At 36.4% G+C, this 16,065-nt stretch overlaps 1 protein-coding gene across 5 annotated transcripts; it reads right to left on the bottom strand.

Moving 5' to 3' along the window:
- Positions 1 to 1,656: 1,656 nt before the first annotated feature.
- On the bottom strand, positions 1,657 to 14,243 carry NCRK (Protein kinase superfamily protein). Of its 5 annotated transcripts, none has more exons than XM_059573518.2 (11): positions 14,116 to 14,243; positions 12,345 to 12,411; positions 11,965 to 12,050; positions 11,625 to 11,741; positions 10,562 to 10,672; positions 5,692 to 5,964; positions 5,252 to 5,493; positions 4,816 to 5,112; positions 4,207 to 4,443; positions 3,275 to 3,502; positions 1,657 to 2,104 (listed from the first exon to the last, which is right to left on the bottom strand). In XM_059573518.2, exons 3-11 carry the CDS (start codon positions 12,032 to 12,034, stop codon positions 1,727 to 1,729), a joined length of 1,953 nt encoding a protein of 650 aa, XP_059429501.2. In that variant the 5' UTR covers positions 12,035 to 12,050; positions 12,345 to 12,411; positions 14,116 to 14,243; the 3' UTR covers positions 1,657 to 1,726. The 5 variants fall into 5 exon arrangements, with proteins under 5 accessions (XP_059429501.2, XP_059429505.2, XP_059429503.2 ...); XM_059573522.2 differs by having other exon boundaries at positions 12,345 to 12,401; XM_059573520.2 differs by lacking the exon at positions 14,116 to 14,243 and adding an exon at positions 12,515 to 13,647.
- Between the last annotated feature and the right edge of the window lie 1,822 nt (positions 14,244 to 16,065).

Genomic DNA, 16,065 nt, shown 5'->3' with positions numbered 1-16,065 from the left:
GGTTTTCAATTCAGACAGACAAAGCTTTAGAGGAAATAGAGAAAGGGGCAATTTAGTTAGTGCCAATTTTTACAAAGCACAAATGTGAGGAACTGACACCTCTGCAACATATGAACACTGAATTTAAACATCCGCATACATTATTAGATTGAGCAGAGAAGATGAATGAAAGGGTAAAAGAGAAATAAATTTGAGTTTACAATGAGTAGAAAAGAAGAAGTTGGTCAACTAACATGTTTTTTTTGGTATCTCCCGTAACATACACAAAACAAACCCCTCATAGAAAAGAAAGAAAGGTATAAAACAAATGCAGCACTAGGGAGGAGGAGGCCCAGGCTCAAAGAGTGGGGGGAAGCAGCTTCTGAATAAACCACAGCAGCACAGAAACCACATACTGCAGGATTAAAAGACAGCAATTAGAAAAAAGAAAAATAAAATAAAAAAAATTCTGGGTTGGATGAATCGGGAAAAAGCATCTCACCAGCAGTCCAAGAATCCAGGCCCAGTTGGAGGTGGGGCCAGCAGTGGTGCGCTTGACGGTGGAGGTGGATCCATTGCAGACAATAGCAGTAAAAGTATATGGGAGGATATGGGTCTGAATTTCTTTCCAGTGAAGGTATATATATATATACATGGCACCATCCTTTCCTCATCTACCATTCAACAAGACTTTGATAAAGTATGGACTCCAACTACCAACGACTCCTAAGATGAAATTTGTTGTTAACCTGCCATGTATATATATATATATATATATATATATATATATATATATATATATATATATAATTTGTTGTTAACCTGGTCTCTGAGGCAATGCTAAATGGTTCCATTTCTGCCATGTCCATGTGCTTTCATCTTAGGAGTAGTTGGTAGTTGGAGTCTTTGACACAAAATTAGATGATATTGTGGTGCACATTTATGCTTGTTGGGTTCACCTTAAAGGAGGGAATTTACCACCCTTTGATTTGATTTCATTTTTGACTGTTACACTTACCAGGCAATCTGGCTATCATCGTTAAAAGAGAGGCAAGCATTCACAAACACCACTAGCCTTCTGAGATGCTTACGTTGAAATGGTTGGATTTTCCCAACATCTTTTATGACACGAGTCACTTGTGTTTTTACTATTCATTTTAGGACACCCAAAATACCCACAAAAACAAAATGGGTAGGATTCAAAGCCCATAGTATCACCACGCTCAAAATTAACTAAAGAAAACTTTTTCATTCCAACTATTTGGCTCCTTCTAGAAACACAAGTTACAAAAGTTATGTCCGAGGTATATGATTTTATTGAGATGTTTCTTAGGCCTAAAACTGACAAACCCAATGAAACACACAACTAGATCAAAGTTCTTGTCATGTAATAACTTTCAAAGGGACCATATGTTTTCTGTGTTCAATCAATGACAGACCACCTTTTCATCTCTCCAAACATCATACAACATGTATTTTCTATACTTCCATCTGTACATAAACAATTAAGATGCATTAAATACAACAAAGAAAATTATATGATCATCTAACTCCTGTGATATGATCTTCTTTAAAGGAAACTAAAAACAAAAAAAAAAAAAAAAAAAAAAAAACCCTGCATGCTCATTATGATATCTTCTCTGAGCAATCTACTACCAATCAATATTTTCAACAAACTCGTACCACCACAAAACCTGATTACCAGGAATTTTCTCCCTCTTTTCCCAAAGCTCTCTGGTAGATCTTGTCAAGGGGTCTTAATATTGTTCATGCAGAATGACTCAAGCCGTGGCTCAGTTAAGTCCACTGTTTCATCATCCGAGTCGTGCTGGCTCCTATTATTTGAAGTCAAGAGGATCAATCTCTCTATATTCTCGGCCGAAACAGTATCTGCTTCCTCAGTATTATTTCCAACACGCGGAGTACTATCAATATTTCCTGCCAGAGAACACAGATTTGATTCTTTACTTGGTGGGGCTGGCCTTACCTCCTCTGCATCAATAGGGCCTGATAACTGCAGTGAGCATCGAGTTGACCATTTACTGGATGAGGCTGGCGTCTTCTCCACTTGGCTGTAAGATCTCTGAATGGATGATTCACTTTTCATCCTATGGGGAGATGACCTCTATATTGCACATGAAAATTGCAATGATCAGTTGAGCAAGTATTGGTTTCTGAGGAAAATCTAGCTCAAGTTTAAAGCGAGTAATTTTAATAACTTTCACCTACTGGCTTCATTTTTAATTATAATTGTTAAAAAAAAAAAAAAACTACTTTTTTCTTTTTTTTTCCTATCAATCTCTTTTACGCATGTGCACCACGACTAGGAGTGAGATGCGTAGACTCTCACATACAAGAATGAGATAGAAATATGAATTTTTATCTGTTCTAGCACTTGTTTAGAACAATACAATATCGACTGTCACTATGTGGTCATTACAAAGAATCTATTAAGAGTTAAAAAAACACAAGTTGGGGAAGAAACAAAGTCCTAACCTATGTCTAGTTTACTCATCTGAAACATTTCTGAGAAGAAAAGTCAAGTTCAAATTCTATAGAATTTTTAACTTGGCTTGGTTTTATTTAAAAGTTGTAATTTAGGAATTTCCATGTTGGTTTCTCTTATTTAGGTTAATAAAAGAGTTATTTAATAAATTCTATAGTTTTTAACTTGAAATTTTCAAACATCCGAAGATCAAGTTCAAATTCCGTTGGAAATGTGTCATTACACAAATTTAACCAACATCACAGTACTCATATTACTACTAAACTCTTTATATTGCCACCACTACTAATGTTATCACCACCACAACAACCACCACTATCTCCACCCCCATTGTTACTACCACAGCGGCCATCACTGTCACCTCCACCACCACCACCGACACTTATTATCACCACCATATGTCATTGTTATAACCACTATAATACTCTAATTTCTTAATTTTTAAATATATATATATATATATATATATATATACAAACAATAGAAATTTAATTGATGGAATTGAACTCCCCATCAATTTATTTTCTGTCATTTTGAAAATTCTTAAAACGATTCAAATTCTTCATACAAGCACATCATAAAAGTTATTAATGAGCTAGGTCCCGTCCAACAGGTGCTAAGAAGTCTGACCAACAAGGAACAAGTGGACAACAAAACAACGTACAAGGGTCTTCACATTGTGGTCCAATAATAATTAGTAAAAGGGGATAAAAGATCAATTAGAAAAGAAAAATAACCTGTGACAGCAAAGTAAAATACCTATCATATAATGGGTAAAACTGTATTTACCTGGTAAAGATATACAGGAAGGTTTCTCCTTCTAGACTTCTCAGGTGTAATAGTTGAGAGAATTTGAACAACTTCACTCATGGTAGGTCGATCATCAGGATCCAATAACAGGCACTCCTTCGCTAGATAAGCCATTATCTGCATCTCTTCTTCTGGGAAATTCCCATTTAAGCGGGGATCAGGCAAATCTGTAATTACTCGTCTACTGTCCTGTAATCGAGGAGTAGCCTACACAAAGACATGACACGACATACATATTACATCAGCATGATATCTGTAAATGACCTAATTTTATCATCAAACATAATATAAATACAGAAGAGAAAAAAAAAAAAAAAAAAAAAAAAAAAAGAAGAAAGAACAAGCGATTGTTTAAAATAACCAACTATTGAAAAAAACTGTATATGCAAATTAAGGTTAACAAGTTAAAGATGTTAGTACTCTATAAAGGTCAAAAACACTGATGCCGAGATCAGCTGCGTGTTAATAAGCTCAGCTGTCTGATTGCAGACGCCCCAAATTAACAACCATGTATTTTCAACAAAATAGCAGAACATCATCAGAATGCTTACATTTTTTTCTAGAAGATGAAGTGAACTCTTTTATAAGTGTACAAAATCATCACACACCTAGTGGAGACGAATATCATGTCCTCGCATGCCTCACACACCAATTGACCAATAGAAGCATCCTAAAATTCATAGAGACAATTCAACTTGACCTAGGGTGATCTCTCACTCGTTGCTTTAAAAGGTGAAGGCTTAAGAAGAAAGTGTATTTCCCACGACACGTGGGACATGATCCTGATTGATATTTTGATTATTTCATTCTTAGATTTGAAAGAAGAAAAATGTTTGAGATAGCAGATGAGATAGAAAATGCATGTAAAAGCAATTGCTTTCATGTAACAACACAATGAGGATTTAATATACCCAAATGACAAGGCTTTCTTCTCCTTTGCTTGTTGATTTGTAGATGGGCTGCCGACCACTAATAAGCTCAAGAAGAACTACTCCAAAACTGAAAACATCTGACTTGAGAGAGGCTTTTCCAACAATTGCATACTCTGGTGCAAAATAACCAAAAGTCCCCTGCATTTTTGCTGGAGAATTGGAAGAGCTGGGGAGACCGTCAGCCCTTAAGCACTTAGCCATACCAAGATCAGTTATCTGCACAAACATATCAAGTATATAAGAAAAAAACTATCAGAAGTATGTCCACTGGCTGAATAGGTGATGATAAAAGCACCTATTTTCTAAAGATTTCTCATGTTATTTCATAAGGAAAGAAGATCACACGCCCAAGACTAGCAGTTGACTAGCTGAATAACCATTTTTCTTTTCTTTTTCTTTTTTGAAAGGGTAAAAAAGTTGCTGTAATGCTAGACCAAATTCACTATGAATCAGGAGTTTTCTTTCAATGACCCATTTAAGGAAATTCCCTGAAAAAAAATCAGAGTCAACATAGGTTATATTTTTCTCCTTCCCTCTTACTGACATGTTATAATCACAAAAGATGTCTAAAAGAATCAAGATTCTTACTTTTGCTTTCCAATTCTCATCTAGAAGAATATTTGTTGATTTGACATCACTATGCAGAATCCTTGGAGCAGCTGCTTCATGAAGATATTCCAATCCCCTTGCAGCTCCAATTGCAATTGCAACTCGAGTAGCCCAGTCCATGTCTTTCCCTGAACCTCCATCCAGACTTTCTCTCAAATTACCATTAGGCATGTACTCAAACACCAGGAGCCTCTCAGCATTTTTTCCTAGGGATTCTGAGCAGTAGCCCAGCAAAGGCACCACATGATAGTGGTGAAGTCTGGATAACAGTTCAATCTGAGCAAAACGAGATTTAAAATGCCCACAAATGTCATAGGGAGAAAATCAAACCAATCTTTTTTCTTTTCTTTAAGATATCCGGAAACGAGATAATTTTAATCAAAAAATGAAACCTAATGACAAGTCAAGGTAGTACCTCTGTTAAAAACAGAAACTCTGCGTCTGGTCCTCGCTGAGATCTTAGACGCTTAATTGCCACAGTTCTACCATTTTTTAGCCTACCATGATAAACATAGCTGCTTCCTCCAACTCCTATAAGATTAGAGTTTGAGAACTTTTCGGTTGCACTTTCCAACTGAGAGTATGAAAATTGGATAATGGTGCCATGTGTATTTCCTCTTTTGCTTCTAATTAAGGAAGAAGCCTTCAGAAAGCACCCTGTGAGATGAAAATGATGATTCACAATGGTTTGACTATCAATGCCAAGTTTGGATTAAAGTAACCACATTAGAACCCAAAAGTCAAAAATAAAAATCAGGTTCCTAATATAATCTTTGATAGAAATAAACACACACAAAAATGTGATAACAAACCTTCGTGACAAACACCTTAAAATAAAGTTAAAAGATGACTTGCCTGTTGAAGGATTTATAGGGAAATCTGCAGTAACTTTGGTTGCTAGCACTGAAGAAGTCCTAAGACTTATTAAGTTGGTAGCACTATTGCAACTTGTTTCTATATCTGATGAGAACATCGGTGTCTGAATAGGGCACTTGTCCCTTCGATAGAAATAGCACATAGCGGAGGCAAGAAATGCAAAAGTTGTGAGTAAAACACATAGTAATAGTATAATCACAACAACTTTGCTTGAAATGTGCTTTTTTGAGTCTTGTGCCGTGCTGAGAGGTCCTGTCAAGAACAGATAACTCATGATGTAAAGACTGGCAAATAAGTTTGTGTATAAAATAAAAACAGATCACTCATGCATCATTATCCATAAAACACCTGAACATACAAACCATCAAGAGTTTCACAGTTGAACAAAATTTAAATCCAAAGTCCAAAATAAGATATCTGGTTTTAGATTCACCAGAATATCACTGAGTTTATCACTATTCCCCATTCGGATAACAAATCTTCGACCAATTGACTGAATAGAACTTAACCTCATCACCAATACCACCCCACAAAAAGTCCCTTTGAAGTTTCTCAATTATTTAGCCACACCAACGAGAATGGGAAAACGGGACCAATAATAAGTGAGCAAATTGGAAAGAGTGCTTTTAATCAAAGTCAACATGCCTCCCTTTGACAAATAAAGCCTCTTCCAACCAGCCAAACGATGTTCCCTTTTTTCAACAATGTCATTCCATATGGATGTATTCTTATATGATGCTCCCAAAGGAAGACCTAAATACTTCATCGGCAAAAAAGCCAACCTATACCCAAGAATACTAGTCAAACCTTCTACATCATCAACATCTCCAACTGGCACTATCTTTGATTTAAATAAGTTAATCTTCAACCCTAAAACCGGTTCAAAACATAAGAATAAACATTGCAAATGACAGAGTTGGTCTTGATTAGCCTCACAAAAATTCAAACTATAATCTACAAACAAAAGATGAGACACTAGAAGTTCGTCATTATTCCTTGACCTCGTCGAAAAACCTGATAAAAGCCCCTTATCCACTGTGGCAGATATCATCCTGCTCAAAGCCTTCATAACAACCACAAAAAATAGGGGAGATAACAAATTCTCCTGTCTCAATCTACAAGAATACTAAAGAATCCAGAGAAGCACCATTAATAAGAGTGGAGAACTACACTGTAAAAATACAATAAGCTATCTAAGCTCTCCATTTCTCCTCAAGGCAACATCTCCTCAACAAATACAACAAAAACTCCCAATTAACACAATTGTAGGCCTCCTCATCTCATTCGACTATCAAGACATTTATTAGCTACTAGAACTGAATCCAAAATCAATCTCCTCCTGATAAACGCATCATGATAATTAGAGATAATCTTCTCCAACATTGTTTTCAACCTGTTCGCTAGTACCTTAGATATGATTGTATACACTCCACCCACTAGACTAACAGGATGGAAGTCCCTAACACCTACGACATCAGCTTTCTTGCGAATAAGAGAAATAAAAGTTGCATTGAGACTCTTCTCAAACTTCCCTCAACTATGAAACTCCTTGAATACGGCCATGATATCCTTTTTAAGGACCTCCCAACAAGTCTGGAAAAAGGCCATGGAGAAACTATAAGGACCCAGGGCCTTATCACCATTCAAGGCTCTCACCACCTTACACACCTCACCCTCCTCAAATTTTTTTTTAGACCAAGAACCTTAATTTTTTTTGATAAGTAATGTTTATATATCCAAAGCGCAAAGGAGCGCAACCCTAGTACACAGGGGATATACAAGGAAAACGACTAGCTAAAAGAAGAGAAAAGAACAAGAAAATCAAGATAGCTAATAACTATAAGAGCGAGTCAAGCAGCTGTCCAAGTGTAAAGCATATGGAAAAAGAAGGCCGTGAGTTCCTCCAATGATCTCTCTGAATCCTCAAAGTATCTTTCATTCCTTTCTAACCAAAGGCACCACATAATGCATAGAGGGACCATTTTCCAAACAACAGCACACCTAGAGCGACCTCCCGCCCACCAACAAGCAAACAAGCCCGCCACCTTGCTATGCATGACCCAATACAACCCAAAACGATTGAAGATGGCCTGCCATAAGGAACGAGCAATCTCGCAGTGAAGGAAAAGATGATCAATAGTCTCCCCATCAATTTTGCACAAGCAACATCTATTGATCACGATAATATTCTTTTTTCTGAGATTATCAATTGTGATAACCATCCCTAACACCGCCGTCCAAGTAAAGAAAGCCACTCTTGAAGGTGCCTTGGTGCACCATATGCTCTTCCAAGGAAAAGGACTCGCTTGTTTGCTTACCAGGATATTGTAGAATGATTTAACATCGAACTTCCCTTTTCTCGATGGGATCCACCAAATTTTGTCCACCCCTCCCCTACTCCACTTGTGAGAATATAACGTAGTATAGAACGAGGCTAGCACTTCCAATTCCCAATCATGGATCGATCGAAGGAAGCTAACATTCCATTGGCGAGTTCCACCCATAAACTCCAAATTATCGGCAATGGATGCATCTTTTGCATTAGCTATGTTATATAGGCCTGGATAAGCTTCCTTAAGAATCATTTCCCCGCACCAAACATCATCCCAAAATCTGATTTGAGATCCGTCTCCTGGGTCGAATTTAATATATTTAGAAAACACTCGCCACCCTCTCCTAATATGCCTCCAAAGACCCACCCCATGAGGCCCAGGATTGTCAATGGAATGCCATCCACCCCATGCAGAACCAAACTTGGCATCCACCACAATTCTCCACCAAGTCTCTCTTTCATGCGCGTAACGCCATAGCCACTTCCCTAATAAGGCTTGATTGAAAACTTTCAACTTCCTGATCCCTAAGCCACCTTTATAGATGGGAGAGCATACCTTATCCCAACTAACCAAGTGATACTTGAATTCTTCGTCTAAGCCACCCCAAAGAAAATCACGTTGGAGCTTCTCTATTCGCTTGGCCACAGAAGCAGGTAAAGGGAAGAGGGATAATAAATAAGTAGGAAGATTGGAAAGTGTGCTCTTGATCAAAGTGACCCTTCCTCCCTTGGATAGATACAACCTTTTCCAACTAGCCAACCTCCGCTCAACCTTCTCCAAAGTATCATCCCAAATGTTTTTGGCCTTGAAACAAGTGCCCAAGGGAAGTCCCAAATACTTCAAAGGTAGAGAAGCTAAACCACAGCCCAAAATCCCAGCCAATTCTCCCACATTTTCCACCTCACCTACCGAGATCAAAGCTGATTTAGCCATATTCACCTTCAGACCAGAAACGGCTTCAAAGCAAATAAGAAGTGCTTCCACCTCACCTACCGAGATCAAAGCTGATTTAGCCATATTCACCTTCAGACCAGAAACGGCTTCAAAGCAAATAAGAAGTGCTTTAATGGAGCGGATTTGATCAAGATTCACCCCACAGAAAACCAACATATCGTCTGCAAATAAAAGATGAGAAATGGTGATCCTCTCAGACAGAGTATCTCCCACTGAGAAACCCGAGATGAAACCATTATTGATGGCAGCACCAATCATCCTACTAAATGCCTCCATAATTATGACAAACAAGAATGGAGACAAGGGGTCCCCCTTAATGAGTATCAATGGAATTGAAAGAAAGGCTATCCAGCTGAACTGTTCTTAATAAAGCTACTGTTCTTAGTAAAGCTGGTGTAAAATTTCACAATGTGCTCCCTTAATTTCTGTAGAATCTGAAGATATAGACCCTTTAACAACTATGGAATCCACGGTGTAATTTCTTCTATTCGAATTTGCCACTCAGTGAAAAAATTTAGTACTCTTACCTCCCTCTCTCAGCCAAAGAGCCCTTGACTTCTACCTCCAACTCACTTCTTCGAAAGGAATAAACCTCTTCCAAGTCCCTAGAAAATTCTTCCTTTCTCAACCTTTCATCCCTAGTTAATGGTCTACCTTCTGCAATCATATCAAGCTCTCGGATACCATCCACTAGATCCTTTTTCTGTTTCCTAACATTGCCAAAATTCAAATCCGTTTTCAAGGCTCTCAACTTGCATGCTAGCACAAAACTAGGGGAAACCTAAAAACTGTATGACCCCTCCACCATGTTTTCACCTGATCCACAAAGCCCTCTAACATCAACCACTTGTTCTCAAAATTCAAAATTTCTTCTCCTACTTGAGACCCCATAAGCAAGCATCATCGGGAAGTGATCCGACAAGATTCTACGGAGTTTCATCTGAATGACATCAGGAAATTGTTCTTCCCAATCAGAAGAAAGTAGAAACCTATCAATTTTGGACCAAAATGAGCATCACGGTTATTGGACCACAAGAAATTTCCACCTACAAGAGGTATATATGACCCTGATAAAAGATGAAATTTAAATATTCCATCATAGCTGGGGAATGACGAGCATCGCCCATTTTCTCACTCGAATATTAAATAACATTAAAATCTCCTCCAATACACCATGGCATCTCCCACCACCTCATTAGCCCAGCCAATTCATCTCATAGCACTTTCCTATGATCATTATCGTCATTTGGACCACAAACACCGACAAAAGCCCACACAAATTATCACTGATACTTCTAAAAGAGCACGCAATAGAAAATGTCCTCATACAGTCCTAAATCATTTCCACCACCCTAACAAAATCCCACCTGAAACCCTTCCCGTCTAAATAACACCAATCCACCCATAAACTGCGTACCACCTCTCTAAAAATGAACTCCAACTTAGTCTCTGTGATGAGGACATTAATCATCACAAAGATACTATTAACCTATTAAGTTATTCAGAAGAACAAACTCCATAAGGATTTCAATGGAAAGTAAAAGAGGCAGAAAGCAACATACCGGAAGTGCAGTTGCAGGCTGTAAAACAGTTAGTATCAAGATTGTAAGAAGCTACTTTAGGGAACCCATCACCACATGTACATGTCCACATACTCCCACTTCCTTCAACATCTACATTGGAGTAATCATATGCAATTAGTGTACATAATACACAGTCAGCTGCCCAGTGATGCATGATCTAATTATTTGAATATTGACAAACACAAAGACAAAGTAAAGAACTATTGGTGCCCACAATGCAGAATACTGCTAATAGATGTAATAAACTTACAACACGAAAGGATTCAATCAAACATGCTTTCAAGACATGCAGATCTCTGCTAAGAGCTCCCATCGAAACATATGAAACACACACGCACACATCCCACATAGACTTCCTCCATTCAATTGTAGATACATCACATTGGAAACACCCAATATAGCGGCAATGGTTCCAATTCACTTTGTCCAACAATATAGGTATGACAATGTGAGAAGTTATCACCCTACTTTACAATTTTTTTATTATTAAACGCAATTTATTAAAAGCACAAAATCCGTAACCTAAGTACACAAGAAGCATACAAGAGAAAAACCTAGCTAAAAGAAGAAAAAAAGCTCTATCACCCTACTTTACATTCTACCATCAAGTACCAAAATTGTATTGTTTAGTTTAATCGATGATAATGTATTGTCTAGTTCAAGTGAAAACAAACTAAATAATGGATTTAAAAAATTAAAAAATAAATAAAAAAAATAAAAAAAAGATTAGATAACAAACTAACTAATTAATAAGAAGCATTAAACAGTTGTCCAGACCAAACTATTTTGCAATGCACTTTTCTTTTTTACTCTATGTATGCTGCTGATAGAAGTCTCTAAGAATAAATGATTGAATGAGACACATATATGTGAAATTCAAATATATATTAACAAAAAATGAGAGAGAGAGAGAGAGAGAGAGAGAGAGAGAGAGAGAGAGAAAATGCTCTGCAAAACGTTTATCAGCAGCAATTATATCAGCAGGAGTTTAACATGCCAATCAAAGCTTCTGGATGCTTAGACCATAAAAGCAGCAGCATACCTTGAATGCAATCACAGGATGCGGAACAGTTGGATTTAAGAGCATAGCTCCTGTTTCCTTGATATGAAGAACATTTACACGTCCATTTGTTTATGCCAGAAGTATCAGAAAGTTCATCTGCAGACATGTTGAACTTGAGAAAGAAGCATCATAGTTTTTATTCCTAGATGTCACATATATTCAACTTGAGAAACAAGCTTTATAATTTCAATTTACAGAATTTGTGCCATTTTAAGTTTCAGAAGCTTTCCTACCAGGGAAAGAATTCCTTGGATTTTCCATTGTTAACTAACAATGATCAGAGCTGAATTCCGGAAATGATAGAAGTTTTAATACTAACCACAATGACTTTGCCCAATCCAGATCAAGCTTATGAGACAAGCAATGACAACTTCGTTTTCAAGCTTCATTTATTCCACCCTAACACTATAAGAAACAAAAATGAAGCTAGTCAATACATTGTTGCAAATCATCAAAACTTTGCGCTTCATAATTTTACAGAAGAACAAAAGGATAATTTCTACATCGACTTCTTACAACTGACAGCATTTCTCAATCGTAAAAGAAAATTAACTGTATACCGTGTCCCGTGTCATTTTAAACTTACTAGTCAAGTAATGCTGATAGCAAGCTAAAACCCAAAGAACCAAATAAACACTGTCACTATGCTTCTTGGAAATCATTAAACAACATAATGGAAAAGGAATGTTCTAAACCAACCTTCATTTGGGACAAGAGCTTTACTCCTTAAATTTCATTGATCTCAACCCTCTCCAACTGCACATAGCTGTTAATAGATGACATTTCAATCAAGCAAGAACACAAGTATATCTATGCAGTAAGAAAAAGAAAACGATTTTTGAACGAAATGAATCACCAAAAGCTTATACCCATGAACAAAATCTTTGATAGCAAGAACATCAAATTACATATATTAAGATGAGCTGGACATCAAAACAGAGCTGAAAAAAATCGACCATGGTTCAGCTTTCAGTTTCAAGTCATTTATATTCTGAAAAGGGTGAAATTGGGGGGGCGGGGTCAGGGAGGAGGGGTATCAATATTCTCATCTAAAACACGTGGCCTTGAAGTCAAGATAGAGAAATAGGGTGACCAAATTCATGGTTGGCCAACAAACATCTGAAGTTTCCAATTCATTCCAACATACAGTACTTAAGAAGGCACATACCGTTAGACTATACTAAACTGTAAAACTTTCTGGTACAATCACTTCCCATAATTATTGGTCATCCACAGCTGGCAGGGTATAGCTATAAGCCTATATCCAGTGAGTGACTAGTGAGACAATGATGCACAACTAATATCTTAAATGCATGAGAAACAAGCATGTCCACCAGTTATTTAAGGCTGCTACCGCCGTATATAACATGAAATAATTATGGCAAAGTGTATTATAAGCTGCTGGATACCAGGCCTACCACAAATAAATGATCCAGAAAAGGAGCAATTTCAGAAGAATCACTTTTTAGCTAAGACTAAGAGAGGAAGAAACAGCAAAGTCAAACCAGCAGACCCTGTAAGCTTGTCAGAGAATCTACAAACTGATATGGCAGCTCACGCTATGCTTAGAAGAATTACTCCAAATTCAGAGCAATCAAAACCCATTCCCGCTAACTAACTTCTCATATTCTAAAATGTGGGTGAGAGAATAGAATGAAAGTAAAACCTACACACCCAGAAAATCAAAGTTGAGACTATCTATCACGACTAAAACCCGGAAGTGAAGTAAAAAAGGGCAGTGCAGACGCGAATCGCGATGTACGATAGCAAATAGTGTGGATAGAGACTAAATGGGGTGCTTACAAATATTCAAAAAGGGAATCGAGATAATAAAAACAACCCCATCAACTACCTCTCGGACAGCAACCCTTTTGCAAATCCGAAAGAGACCCCTCAACCATGAATGTAGCTAATCATCATTTTTGGTCATACGCTCATAGCCTGCTGGTGGGGTTACATTATAAACAATGGGTTTCATACAAAACTGGAAACTTCTCAAAAAAACAAAAATATATCTCGCACACCCAACCCAACTGTTAAAAAAACTTATTTTCCTTACTTTTTTTTTTTTTTTTTTTTTTGGATAAATAACGTTGAGTATAAAACTTGGCTTGAAAGACAAGAGTATATACTTTGGTGTCGGTAAAGCGACATGAAAGCTAGAATTTGAACCCATCTGCATACACAGGGACCCACGTATCCATGTCGGCTTCTGGATTGCATCACAATGGGCCCGCTTTGACGTAGCAATACGGCATTTGATCAGTTAAATCAGGACCGTGAAATTAATAAATAATCACAGAATTTATTTAAAAAAGAAAAGTAATATTTCACTTTGTTTTCTGGTTGCTAAAGTTAAAAATTAAATAAAAAAAGCCATGAACGACGGTGCATTCAGATTCAAAGAAGCACTACCCAAACAAATTTAATAAAGAATGAATGTAGAGGAAAGAAAGAGAGACCATCGAACCTAGATATTAGCTTCTCTCCCACTCCCAGACGCTTTCTCATTTCCACCCACTAAGCTTCAGATCTGCTTCAGATGTTGGAAAACTTGAACGTTTAAGAATGCCGAGTCTGAGGCTGCGAATGAGTGAGAGTGAGTGAGAGCTGATGCACCACTGCCGAGGTGGCTCCTTCTAGGTTCTGCAGGTGGTCCCCTGTTGGGCCCGCTCTTCCATGGGTTGCTTTTTCGTTCTTTTTGGCTGTGTTTAGCGAGAGCCGATCTGAGTGGACTTAAAAATTAAAAAAATTATTTTTAAAATTAATTTTAAAATTTTTATCTTTTACATTACATTAATTACTTTTTATTATTATTAAAAAAAAAATTACTACAAAATAAATTTTTTTATTCAAAACATTCTTATCTTTTCTCTCACATTAATAAAATCAATTACAATACTATTTTATTCTTTTTCCATTCCATTGTCAAACATGTAGCATCACCATGAAGCTCATGTGCCACCACTCTCCATGTGCGCCAGCCCATCTCACTGAAAATAAGTCATTTTGTTATTATTATTAATCTTTTTTATTATTATTATTATTATTATTATTATTATTATTATTTCAGTTTTAATATATCTTATTTAAACCTTTTTAACTGTAATTACTTTTTTCGAAGAAAGTCTCCCAAACTGATAATAAGTCTTGGGCTGAAAAAAAATAAAATAAATACTTGAAGATAAGGGTGGCCAAACCAACCCATGCCACCTTAGATTTTTTTAATTTTTTCTTTTGTTATTTATTAACAATAGACTTTTTGTTTTTGTTTTTATTTTTGTTTTTAGGGTTAAATTCACTTTACCCCTGAAGTTTCAGAGATTTTTTTATTCGAACCCCAATGTTTAAAAATTGGCAATATGCCCCCTAATATTTCAAAAGTTTTTAATTCAGACCATCCGTTACTAAATTTCATCTAATTGGACGAAAATCATTCCACGTGCGTTTCACGTGGGATTTTGATACCCTCTATTCCAATTTTACCCTCATTAAAATCTATGAAATTACGTAATTACCTTCAATTTAATAGGTTTTAATTAGGATAATTACGTAATTTTATAAGTTTTAATGAGAGCAAAATTGAAACAGATGGCATGAAAATCTGCATGGGATGATTTCCGTCTAATTAGACGGAAATCATCCCATGTGGATTTTGATGCCATCAAACGGAAATTAGTAACGGAGAGTATGAATTGAAAATTTTTGAAACATTAGGGGATACATTGCCAATTTTTAAACATTGAGGTTCGAATTGAAAAACTTCTGAAACTTAAGGAGGGGTAAAGTGAATTTTCCCTTTGTTTTTACTAAGGTTAGTATTCTTTTTGACTAAATGTATAATAAATTCCTAAGTAAATGCGCTATTTGAAATCATTCCCTCACTTTTTTAAAATCAATTTTGACAGCTTAAATTTTGCAAATTTGATTCATGTGTTTTCTGTCCATTTTTGCCACATCACCTTAAAATAATAATTTGAGTCATATTACATATCATTCTCTCCACCATCTTTTAACTATCTCTTTTTGCAAATTTAATGATAAGTGATTCACGTCAATATTTTTCTTATCTCATCCTACAAATTCAATATATCAACCACTAGATTTATGGACCACAAACAAATTTAATGGTGGATTCATCTATTCACTATGGAGATGGTTAAAAATAGAATGAATTATATCATTTCTCAAATTTAGTAGATCTATAATTGGATTTGTTGACTCGTATGGGTCCTATAAAAATTCAATGATAGATTCACACACTCACCATATGGAAATAGTTAAAAAATGATTGAGAGAATGATTTTTATTATTTCTCTATAATTTATATATTAAAAGGGATAAATGCAATTTTAGTACATGTGGTTAGGGCCAAAATCAAACATATCCCTCACTTTCAAAAAGTCTCAACTCGTACCTT

The sequence above is a fragment of the Corylus avellana genome, chromosome 8, assembly GCF_965113065.1.
Source record: "Corylus avellana chromosome 8, dhCorAvel1.hap1.2, whole genome shotgun sequence".
Taxonomy (NCBI): Eukaryota; Viridiplantae; Streptophyta; class Magnoliopsida; order Fagales; family Betulaceae; genus Corylus; species Corylus avellana.
Note: the sequence above shows the minus strand (reverse complement) of the source record. Positions and strands in the feature narration are given on the sequence as shown.